Source organism: Rattus norvegicus, chromosome 7 (assembly GCF_021556685.1).
Source record: "Rattus norvegicus strain SHRSP/BbbUtx chromosome 7, alternate assembly SHRSP_T2T, whole genome shotgun sequence".
Lineage (NCBI taxonomy): Eukaryota > Metazoa > Chordata > Mammalia > Rodentia > Muridae > Rattus > Rattus norvegicus.
The window spans coordinates 73,018,636-73,030,972 of NC_141540.1; the positions used below are offsets into that span (position 1 = coordinate 73,018,636).

Genomic DNA, 12,337 nt, shown 5'->3' on the forward strand with positions numbered 1-12,337 from the left:
AAATTTTGGGTTGGGGATTTAGCTCAGCGGTAGGTCAGCAAACTCGAGGCCCTGGGTTCGGTCCCCAGCTCCGAAAAAAAGAAAAAAAAAATAAAACAACAAATTTTACCATATAATTATATAGTCTTCTCTTGCTGTAGAGATAGTGCAGATAGGTCATGGCTGTAAGATCATTGTAGTGGAAGAGACATCTTGAATATAACAGTATACTACCCTAGTTTTGTTTGTTTCTTTGTGAGACTTTTTGGTTCTACTACATAACCTAGGCTGGCCCTGAACTCTGGGTCTTTCTACCTCAACCTCTTGAGTGCTACTGAGATTATAGGTGTGTAGCAACATGACTGTTTCTTTTGGTTTTGTTTTTTTTTTTTTCTTCTTCTTGATTTATTTTTAGAAACAGGGTCTTTGCTCAGGCTAGCTGATTTATGGTTACATGATAAAACACCGTGCCCTAGCGTGTACTCGTGCGTTCTCTCGCGCGCTCTCTCTCTCTCTCTCTCTCTCTCTCTCTCTCTCTCTCTCTCTCTCTCTCTCGTGAGAGTGTGTGTGTGTGTGTGTGTGTGTGTGTGTGTGTGTGTGTGTGTGTGTGTGTGTGTGTGTGAGAAAAGGGGTGATCGTGGGACATACTCAAAAGGCAAAAGTGGATGATGGATCCCATAGAACTAGAGTTATAGGTAATTGTGAGCTGCCTCGAGTGGGAGCTAGGAGTTGAACTTTGCTCTTCTGAAAGACCAAAAGTTGTTCTTAACCACAGAGTAATCTCTCCAGCCCTCTAATTGGGTTGGATGGTTGGTTGGTTGGTTGGTTGGGTTTGCTTTTTGTTTATTTTGCTTTGGGTTTTGTTCAGTTTTTTGAGACAGGGATTTCTCTGTGTAGTCCTGGCAGTCCTGGAACTCCCTCTGTAGACTAAGCTGGCCTTGAATTTATCTACTTTTGTCTCTTGGGCGCTGGTATTAAAGGCATATATAACCACGCCCACTTTTTTTTTTTAAATGAAGAAATTCAAGCTAGGAATTTAACAAACCTACACAAAGTCACAGAGGAGCTGGATAGAAGTGAACCTGAATAGAATTAATGTAGATCTAGTTGTATGTGTCTCTGTGTGTACATCTCCAGTGTGTGTTTATCTGTCTATGTGTAAGTATCCATGTTGTTTTGAGTTTCGCAGTCTTCTTCTCCTGTTTGTCTTTAGGGATCCCCAGTGTTAACCATTGTGTACACACCCTCAGTCACTCACCCTTTATAGTTTTATTTACTCCTTTATCTAGCACTGTGGTCTGACCCTGACTTGATTTGGCTCTTTTTTGTTTTTAAAACCTCTGTATATTACAATGTATGTGTTTGGTATTCCATACTGTTAGGAAGAGCATGTGCTTTAACATTCCATATTCAGTGCAGATTAGCAGCTTCCTAATTGAAAGATGATCAAGTACAAATATATATAATTAAGTTTCAACTGATGAGTGATTTTAGAAATTGCCTGGTAAATTGGTCTGGGAATGGCTTGTAGCTGCCTCTGCTTCCCACAGGGGAGGCCTAGGAAGCAGCAGCTGTTTGTCAGAAGCCATGTCTCTCCCTCTGTCCCATTACCACTCCTTTCTTCTCCCCTCCCAGCCCTTCTGTGGGGTTTCTGCAGCCTCCTGGCTCTGAGCAGTACCAGATGCCTCAGTCTCCCGCTCCCTGCAGCCCACCACAGATACCACAGCAGTACTCAGGTAGGAGCATAAAGAGTCTGGGGTGGGCTCGGGCACTGGCCAGGGCATGCACTACTGAAGGACTTGGATGATAAAGCACTGAAGGGTTCAGAGGTGGGCTTTGATCTCATCACAAAGGCCTAAGTCTTGACTAGACAGTGTAGTGAATGCCTTGACCCTACCTCTCAGACAGCAGAAACAGAAAGGTCATGGTTTCCTTGCGCTTTTGTTGATGCCTGTGTTCTATACTCACTGTCAGAAAAAACTCCTGTCTCCTGCACTCCTTTAGACAGTGTTTTCTTTTTCTCCTGGGAATGTGAAAAACAAAGCTGAGAAATGCTTTTTAAAGCATCATGGATCTGTTTAACAGGTTTTAGTGAGTACACACATGCACTGTGGTATTTCTATTCTGACCATAATCTATAACGAAATCTAAGACTCAAGAGTGAATATTGTACTGGAGGTCATCATAGTCCCGGGACTGAAACTTGGGGCTTTTGCCTTTGTGTACCCCATAAGCTCCATCTTTGTGCTCTATCCCTTTCTGTTCAAAAAGGAAATTGCTTTGTGTTAAATGGCTATAGGACTCTTCAAAGGGGCCGACTATGCCTTGTGAATACATATGGCTATTTGGTCCTTAGCTGTCTGTCCCCAGCATAGGAAGGTCAGGTACCTTGTCTGTTTCTCCCTCAGCACTCCTACACAGCACACAGCACAGTTAAAGAACCTTCAGGGCTTTGGAGCAGAAACCTAATCCATACTTCACTCTGTTGGATGTGGTGGTGTGGATAGACCTCCCTCTTTTGGTGACAGGGAGCCATTTGGCTGGTTTTCCCATTTAGAATGAAGTGCTTTCACCTAAGATGTTTTTGTACTTCTGCTGTTAGATGCTTTGGGGCAATTACAGAATGTATCTTGCTCATATATATTTCACCTTTAAGGTGAAATGACTTCTGGTTTCATCTAGACTAAACGGGGACTAAAGGTTTTAAATCTGTCCACCCTTTTATTACATGAGTGAGCTCTCTGACTGCCTCTTCTGTCTGCCAAGGGCACTTGGCCTTGAATGTCCCAGTAGAATATGGAAATTGTAGAAACCAGCTCCAAGAATTGCTGTATACTATGTTGGTGCTTAGCACTGCACAGCATTTCCTCTCATGTTTGTTAAGATCAGTGTGTGTGTGTGTGTGTGCATAAGGATATGCATGTATATGAATTGACCTCCTTTGTGATACATAAGTATATTTCTTTGGTCTCTGGTATCTGTTGTTCAATATAAAAAGGTCTTGGATCAAAAGCAAAGTCATAGGAAATAGTTATATATTGCTTACTTGGTCTGGTACTAAGCCAATTAAAACATCTTCTGTTCTGGATACCAGAAGCACTAAAGATCAGGGTGAAAGAAGAAAGTAGTTTGGACTTCCCAGGTCAAGGAAATGAGGAAACCTCTCCCATTGTCTGTTCTCCTTGCTGCTTAGGAATTTCTCCCCATTACATTTCCTTTCTTCCCTGAACTGACCTATACTTTTGGCAGTCTGTGCCTTCCCTCAGTCCTACATCCTAACTTATGACATAATGTTCACATAACCATTGATGTTTAAATGCCTACTGTCTGCTCATGGGAAGTAAAGACATTTTTAACAAGAAACAAATGTCTCTTACACTTTCCTTTCCAGTTTACTGTTAACTTGGATCAGAAAAGAGATGGCAGGGTTGGCCCACAGAGGCCACCCTCACCTTCAAAGGACAGTCACCCCGCTCTCCTCTCATGTAGCAACACGGTCACTTTTCCAAAAATAAAGGCGGGGATTAGGATTGGCTGTTCCTGGAACAACCGCTGTGGTTTATTAATACCTTTTTGTAGTTGCCCAGTTCATCTGAACCTTAATTTTGCAACTTTAATGCTACATAGAACTTTTAACTCCAGGAAATACTTGGTTGCCATGAAAATGATGGCTTAGGTCCCCTGAGGTTTATACGGGACAAGTACACAGAGACATGGAATGACAGTGACACCAATACACAGACTCCCAGCTCCCAGTGACACAGCAGCATAAACACTGCTGTACAGAGAGAACCTCTCACATTCTTACTGGCTCAGCTCAATACTGAGGATATTCTCCTCCACTTTAGAAAGATCTTCCTCTCCCCTGCCAAAAAAGGGTAGGGGCTGAGGAGCCAAGATACAGATTTCTGTCCTGTAATTTTGGCTTCATTTCTTTTTCATAGATTTGGTCCCTGCTGGTGAGGAAGAACTCCTATCAGTTTTCAGTTTCTCTCTCAATGATCTTAAAAAAAAAAAAAAAAACTAAACAAAAAACGAAAACCAATTCTGCCAGACATAAATGTCATCTGCTTGTATTTATGTGGTTTGCTCTGCCCAATCGACCTTTCTGCCCAGGTTTAATGATGCCACTTAAAAAGCCATTCACACGTCCCCTCTCCTTTCTTAGCTCTCAAGCTGAAATTGATTTCCTTACTCAGCCCCCTTCTCCCTCTTCCGCCACTCTCAGCCCAGTCTCCTTCCCCAACCCAAGGAGAAGGAAGTGCTATCCCTGGGCAGTGGGGTTTTTTTTTTAATTGCCATGTCCATTAAGAAGTAGGGACAGTTCAACTGTTAACAGACGCCACCTGCTTTTGGCTCGAGGAAGAGAAGCATAGAATCAGCTCATCGGTTGAGTAGTGCTCTGTGTCCTCGGCTGAGTGAAGGGACAACGCTCCCGGCCAGTGGGGGAGGACTGGGTATGGGGAGGAGTTCAGAACAGAGGCTGCAACCAGGAATCCTGTCTTTATTATTGTTGTTGGAGCTAGAGAAAATAATATAAGGACTTTGTGCTTTTCCTCCCTCCTGTATAGAGCCCTCAGTAGCTCCTGTGTGTGCACATTGGTATTCAGAGGCGTTTCCTCTGTCCTGCTTACGCTCTCATCACATATACCCTGGTACATGCCCCACCATTCCCAGCCCAGGGCATTAGGCTCCAATTATGAGCTGCCTCCCAGAAAAGCTGTAGATCTGATTTTTTTTGGGGGGGGGCCCTTGGGTTGCAATGAGGAGTTTGAATAAGGTCAATTGCAGTGTTGTTGGTAGAGGATGTAGGTAGAGCTGTTAGGATGGGAAGGTAACATGCCCGGAGCAACTCTAGCAAGCAGAGAGTTGTTACGGATGCATAGCACACTGCAACTGTGCAGTTTCATGTGGCCCTTTCTGTAAGCCACACTGATGGATGCCCTTCCCCTTTGTGTGGTGGATAGGAAGATACCAGGCTATTGAACGAGGTATTTGTGTTTTCTGGTTTGGTGAACCCTAGAGGAAGGAGTATACAAATGGGCCAGAGAATAAGCTCAGATACCTTCTGTGTCTCCTGAGCTAGGACCTTCCTGTCTTTTACTTCCCTGACCAATGCTCCCACCTGAGCGAATACTCACCTCCAGCATGACTGGTATCCAGAGGCTGTACCATCGTAGTAGCAGTGTGGTAGCGGCAGCACTGCAGCAAGCTGTTGAGGTAGTAATCCCAGCTCCCATTTCTGCACCACTATACACACCAGCTCAGCCTTGGCTGGAACACAGCCAGGCAGGTCAGATGTTGACATTCAATGCTGTATAGTCCCATGTGTAGAGTCAGAGCCCCGCCTGTTCCTCCTAGCAGAAACTGTCCATGAGACTGCTTCTCCCTCTTTACCTTCTTTTTACCATAAAGAAGATTAGACTTAATGTTCCTCCTCAGTGTGTCCTTTCCCTCCTCCACCTCCTGGATAGAGGAAGTAGCAGTGGCTCCCAGCACCAAACCTCACAGTCATATCTAGTTGGGCCCTGGAGTCTGCCAATGTAGCCTTCAGTATGGCCATTGTCCTTCTGGCTACCTTCCTTCAGAACCTCCTGCTTCACTCTTCCTACCACTGGACCTCCATCACCCTGTTTATTTAACCAGTGCACGTACAAGGTGGGCTCCACAGAGCACTGGTCCTAGCCCAGCATCTGTAGGTACAGTCCAAGTATCCTACCAGAATGTACCTCAGACTCTGCATTGTTAGTAGACCATCCTTTCAGTGAGGACAGTGGCCGGGCTTGTTTGTGGTATATTCAGGGTCCAGCATAAGTACTGGTACATTGCAAACATGCAATAAATGTTTGTTAAATAAGCTTCTTATCTCTTAGTGGTTTTCCTACAGTATGATTATATCTTAGCACCTCAAAATTATTTCTCACTTTCTGAATATGACTTGTGCCCTCTGCTTCAGCTGTTCCCAGACTTAACCAACTGGTGACAAACAGTGCTTTGTAAGGTGGTCCAGTGAAGCTGTGAGCTTCGCTCTTTTCTAGAACAGATTGTGCTGGCATTACCTGCAATCCTTAGCAGAGAAACTTGCACATGCCTGTAGCGCTGGCCCATGACCCAAACCCAGACACTGATCCCACCAGCACTGCCCCCAGACATTTCAGCAATCTGACCTGGGTGTTTGGTAATACTCAATTTGGACAGAATAGAGTAGTTTTTCTGCCAATCATAACAAAATGCCCCTCAACAGGTGAAGGGCAGGAGAACACTGGCATCTGGAGCCATCTCTCCTCCACTCAACCTCCACTGGTCAGTGGGTGGGGGTGAGAATCAGAAGCCAAATCAGCAACCGTTTCAGATTCTTGGCAGGACACAGTTAGAATGGCCCTGAAACAAGTGGGTGGATTTGCTTGCTGGCTTCTCTATTCAGAGATAACTCTACTTCCCAACAACTGCTTTCCTCCTGCTACTCAGGCGTGTCACCTTCTGGACCAGGTGTGGTGGTCATGCAACTGAATGTCCCTAATGGACCCCAGGCCCCCCAGAATCCATCCATGGTCCAGTGGGGTCACTGCAAATACTACAGTGTGGACCAGCGTGGTCAGAAGCCTGGAGACCTATACAGTCCTGATGGTGACCCCCAGGTAAGTCCAACCTTTGTCATTTGTTTTGTTTCCAGACAGGGTCTCACAATGTAGCTCTGGCTGTCTTGGAACTCACTGTGTAGACCAGGCTGGCCTCAAACACTCAAACTCACAGAGATTGGCTTGCCTCTGCCTCCGCACTGCTGGAATTAAAGGGATGTGCTACTATGCCCAGTTCAACCCTTACAGATCCAGATTCTTCTCAGGAAGAAATCTTCATGTCATCAACCGAGCAGCCTCTCTTACACATCTTTCTCCAGATGCTTTAAGGGAGAAAAATGAGAACAACAAAGTGAGTCCTCTCTCAAGGAACCCAGTTATAAACGAGTTATAGACCACATCAGACATGCTTAGAGCAGATTCTACATGGCCCAGGGATGGCTCAGCAGTAGATCACGAGCTCTGGGCTGGAGTAGATGACATCTGAAGAGCCCCCGGTTGACCTCTAGCCTCCACAAACATGCACATACACAAATACATACACACATGTAGGGGACCCCTGGGTTAAAACTTCCATAGTTGGGGGCTGGGGATTTAGCTCAGTGGTAGAGTGCTTACCTAGGAAGCGCAAGGCCCTGGGTTCGGTCCCCAGCTCCGAAAAAAAAAAAAAGAACCAAAAAAAAAAAAAAAAACTTCCATAGTTTGGCTCCAGGTTTATTTTTCTTGTACATTGAAACACAATAAAACTTTGGGAATATGTTTCCAGGTGACAATTATCACAACAGAGCTTTAGGCATATATACATAGAAACTACTCTTACAAGGACAACATTTAATTGGGGCTGGCTTACAAGTTCAGAGAGTCAGTCCATTATCATCAACGCAGGAACATGGCAGTGTCCAGGGAGGCATGGTGCAGGAGGAGCTGAGAGCTTTACATCTTCATCTGAAAGCTATGAGGAGACTCCCTTCCAGGCAGCTAGGGTGAGGGTCATAAGCCCACCCCACAGTGACACACCTACTCCAACAAGTCCACACCTCCAAATGGTGCCCCTCCCTGGGCTAGGCATACTCAAACCACCACAGATGGGTTCTATTGAAGAACTCTTTCATAAGGGCGGGTTCCATTCACTGAGAGACTAAGCTCAACATAAAGGTCTAAACAGTGCCCAGGTTTTGGGGTGATTCAAGGATGACTCCATAGAATAGCAAAGATCATGAGGTCGTCAGACAACATCCACTCAGCCTTCTGGGTGACCAAGCATCAGTCATTACTTAAAACCCTTTGAAGAAAATAGGCCTTCGTGTTTGCCAAGTCTGGCTGGCTACTCCAGTGCTTTCTCTATGCTGAACCTTCTACACACATACACACATAGTCTGATCAAGCGTGGGCACTAAAAGTACAGGGTAGGGCTGTGGGGATAGGTGAGTGGTTCACTGCCCGCCCAGTATGCAAGAAGCCCTGGAAGTCAGAGAAGTACATAATGACACAGATGAATTGGGGAGCAGTTGGAAGAGCAGTCTGACTTGGTGCTTACAAGAGAGTTTCTTGACAGTTGTAACTTGGAAGCCATGGGAACAAACAAAGGGTAGTGTGTTTATGTGATATGTGCTCTTCTCTTTCACAGACCAACGCACAAATGGGCAGCAGCCCCGTCACATCTCCTACCCAGTCTCCAGCACCCTCTCCAGTCACGAGCCTCAGCAGTGTCTGCACCGGACTCAGTCCCCTGCCTGTCCTCACACCATTCCCCCGGCCTGGAGGTCCCGCACAGGGTAGGCGGTCAGGTGAGGGTGGGCTGCTCTGGAGCTGAGCATCCATATTCCATTACAAGGTGGAAGGCTAAAAGACAGCAATGGGCAGGGAGCACATCCTCCTACATCTGCTGAGGCAAAGGACGCCACCTCTCCTGCTGCTCCTCAGTCCTGACCTCGCCCTCCCTCCGTCACAGGCTTGGTGTTAGCTAGGAAGTGTGAGGCTTTGCTTTAAGATTGTTTTGCTAGGGGCTGGAGAGATGGCTCAATGCTTAAGAGCACTGACTGCTCTTCCAGAGGTCCTGAGTTCAATTCCCAGCAACCACATGGTGGCTCACAACCATCTGTAAAGAGATCCAATGCCCTCCTCTGGTGTATCTGAAGACAGCTACAGTATACCTATATATAATAAATGAATAAATCTTTAAAAAAAAAAAAGATTGTTTTGCTAGGCATGCCTCAGGAAGCAGAGGCAGAGGAGGATCTCTGAGTTTGAGGCCAACCTGTATACAAAGTGAGTTTCAGGACATCTAGGACTGTTACACAGAGAAATCCTGTCTCAGAGGGGAAATTTTAAATTTTATTTGTTTATGTGCATGTCCCTGTGTAAGTTTATATATATTTTGAACTGGACTCACACGCAGTTGAGATATTGATGTGGGTGCTGGGAACCAAACCAGGTCCTCTGCAGGAGCTAAATGCTCTTAACTGATTAGCATCTCTCCAGCTCCAAGAAGAATGTGATTTCTAAACAGGCAACAATGAATTTCAGTTAAAACACCTGGGTTTCAGCTCCAGGACAAACTAGCTTTGTGATGTTGAACAAGTTACTTAAACTTTTTTTTTTTTAAAGATTTATTTATTTACGTATATGAGTACACTGTCGCTGTCTTCAGACACACCAGAAGAGGGCATCAGATCCCATTACAGATAGTTGTGAGCCACCATGTGGTTGCTGGGAATTGAACTCAGGACCTCTGGAAGAGCAGTCAGTGCTCTTAAGCATTGAGCCATCTCTCCAGCCCTTTACTTAAACTTATAAGTAGATCTTAGTTCCCTCATCTATAAAATGGGGTTAAGCATATTTAAGATGGAAATGGGTTTATTGCTTTTTACTTTGGTCATTAGGAGTAATCTAAAAGTAAAATTAAGATGTTTAAAAACTTCAAAAAAAAAATTTTTTTTCTTTTCTTTTTTTCGGAGCTGGGGACCGAACCCAGGGCCTTGCGCTCGCTAGGCAAGCGCTCTACCACTGACCTAAATCCCCAACACCTCAAAAAAAATTTTAAAGATTTATTTATTTTATGTATGAGTACAGTGTTGCTGTCTTCAGACACACCAGAAGAGGACATCAGATCCCATTACAGATGGTTGTGAGCCACCATGTGGTTGCTGGGAATTGAACTCAGGACCTCTGGAAGAGCAGTTAGTGCCCATTGAGGCATCTCTCCAGGCTGTTTAAAAACTTTAAAGTACTTTGAAATAAGTCATTTGTGAGTAGTAAGTTACACAGTGCACATCGTGGAAAAGGTAGGAATAGGATGCATTGCTGTTCATCTCCAAATCCGTAGTCTCATAATAGACAGGCTGTGAGGCTTAAGCTCCTGAAAACCATCCGTTCTTACTCCTCAGGTGACGGGCGCTATTCCCTATTGGGTCAGCCATTACAATACAATCTGTCCATCTGCCCTCCCTTGCTCCATGGCCAGTCAACGTATACGGTGCACCAGGTAAGCATGCCCATGTCAGTCCTTAGTAGGCATCAGACTCCCTTCTTATCTGGGCCCTGCCTGTGAGTCATCTGCTTCAACCAGCTAAGTGGACACAGGAGAAAACAGAATGGACGAAGCAGAGTTTTACCCTAGTCTTGTGCTCCTGATTCCACCCAGATGCCTAGAGGGAGAGGTTTTATGTCCCACTCTCTGGGAAATCTAACTACCTGACTGGGTAGGGTCCACAGGGTGGGGTGCTGCTCCCCAGTGTCTAGGGCAGACACTGGGGCATAAGGCAGTCAGTGTTATTCACTTGGGGTGAGAATTATATTGGATGTTGAAGGGACAGAGTGGATTGAAGCATGGAAACCGAGGCAAGAGACAAGCACTCAAGTCTGCCTCCACTGACCTGGGGACAGCGGATGTTGGTAAGTTGCAGAAATCTAAGCCCAATCCAAGTGGGAAAGCCTGCTGAGTGTGGGGGAAATGGAGTCTTCTTTGCTTTGCTGCAGAGCAAGCAGAAGATAGAGAGATATAGTGTCTGTGTCCCTGAGCCAGCCATGCAGGTCTGGAGGTAGGCCTTCAGAGACGTTTGGAATAGCACAGTATGGGTGGCTAAACCTCTTGTTATCTGCAGTCTCCTAGAAACCCTCCTGTTCCTAGTCTAGGGCCTCTCCCCCTTGGCCATCCTAGACCTGATTTGGGAGTATAGGAGAAGGAGGAAGGAACTTTCTTCCTCAGGCCTTCCATGCCTAGCACTCAAGGTCTTTGGGATTCCATAGTGTACAGCTGTTGGGAACTGCTGCCCAGGATAAAGGAGGTCTCTGTCTGTACCAGCCTCTGGGTGGAGAAGGAACTGCAGGTCATACTTCAGGTTGAGCCACAGAGTTCACTAAAGGTTACTTAGAAAACTCCATGTCACAGCAGTGACTTTCTATAAGGAATGCAGTTACAGATCAGAAACCTGAGGTTCTAATTCTCAGTCCCTTCTTACTTACATCTCTGGGTTAGGAGAAAGGAAGGTTCATTTTATCTTTTTGGCTGCCCTCTACCCCACCATCTGGACGTGGGTAAGTTAGGCTGATCTGGGAAGGCTAAGAGGGAAGGTAGGGCTTTTGAGGGCTTTTTGGGTACAGGTTTGGTCAGTGACACAGCCAGGCTGCTGTCCAGTCTTTACTCACAACCATTTGTCTCTCCTCCCCTTTCAGTGCTGGGAAGGGTACTGGAGGTGACTGATCTCCCGGAAGGAATCACCCGCACAGAGGCAGACAAACTCTTCACACAGCTTGCCATGTCTGGTGCCAAGATCCAGTGGCTTAAGGATGCTCAGGGGTTGCCTGGTGCAGGTGGGGGGGACAACAGTGGGACTGCTGAGAATGGCCGCCATGCGGACCTCGCTGCCTTGTACACTATAGTGGCTGTGTTCCCCAGTCCCCTGGCTGCCCACAATGCCTCCCTTCGCCTCAACAACTCTGTGAGTCGCTTCAAACTTCGAGTAGCTAAAAAGAACTACGACCTGAGGATCCTGGAGCGAGCTAGCTCTCAATAGCTGGAGGCGGGAGGGGCTGGCACAATAGGAGCAAGGGCCAAGCCGGGAGCCGAAGGCGGATTGGGCCAGAGCTTACCACATTATGGCTGAAGAGAGAAGCAGACAGATTCTCACACCGGCACAGGACTCCTTGACATGGGACTCCCTTGCCATGGGTCCCCCTTTTCCCTGGTTGGTCCCCTTCTGTCTCCCCCTCCTTCCCATCTTCTATCATTTTTTAAATCTCTTCTCCCACCATGAAATTAATTTGTTTCATATTTTTGGCTGAGTAGAGTTGAGAGGGCTCTGCCCTCCCCTTCTCCCACTTCATCACCAGCCCAACTGCCCTTCCCTCTTTTGGTCTTCATGAATATATTTATATGGACAGAATTAAGAAAAATAAATTGATTTCCCCATTCGTTCAATTCCCCCACCTTGTCTCCCCAAACCCCACAGAGTTAAAACTTGGGACTCCCCCGACCCCTGATCCAACCCCAGAACACTTGTATATTGTTTGTTTGAGGTTTGTGCCACCACAGTAACAGACACAGTATTTAATTGCACATACAGATGTTTGCTGGGTTCACTGTAAATTTTATTTAATCTGGTTTTTTGTTTGTTTGGGGAGTTACTTGGGGGGGAGGTTGGTTTTGTTTATAAATATAAAAAAAGCAAAAACCTGTCACTGGCCATCAATCACTGTCTGACTGTTTGTCTGTGGGTGTGGGCTGGGCTAGAAGCTCTGAATAGGCCCAGCCCCGCAACTGCTGAAAGGGACCGTAGCTT

The 12,337-nt window shown here is 46.0% G+C and overlaps 1 protein-coding gene across 50 annotated transcripts in view; it reads left to right on the forward strand.

The window, feature by feature from the left end:
* Positions 1-12,247, forward strand: part of R3hdm2 (R3H domain containing 2) — a 128,190-nt gene extending 115,943 nt beyond the window's left edge. For 30 of the 50 annotated variants that reach the window (XR_015624228.1, XR_015624230.1, XR_015624231.1 and 27 more), the window contains 6 exons: positions 1,615-1,715; positions 6,448-6,617; positions 8,185-8,332; positions 9,944-10,041; positions 10,367-10,451; positions 11,232-12,247. Coding sequence is in view for 45 of the 50 variants with exons in the window: in XM_087557958.1 (XP_087414084.1) it covers positions 1,615-1,715; positions 6,448-6,617; positions 8,185-8,332; positions 9,944-10,041; positions 10,367-10,451; positions 11,232-11,572 (943 nt within the window). In the remaining 5 variants the exon portion in view is untranslated. Of the gene's footprint in view, positions 1-1,614; positions 1,716-6,447; positions 6,618-8,184; positions 8,345-9,943; positions 10,042-10,366; positions 10,452-11,231 lie in introns of all 50 variants that reach the window. The other 20 variants (XM_087557954.1, XM_087557962.1, XM_087557984.1 and 17 more) reach the window with 1 other exon arrangement.
* The last annotated feature ends 90 nt before the right edge of the window (positions 12,248-12,337 follow it).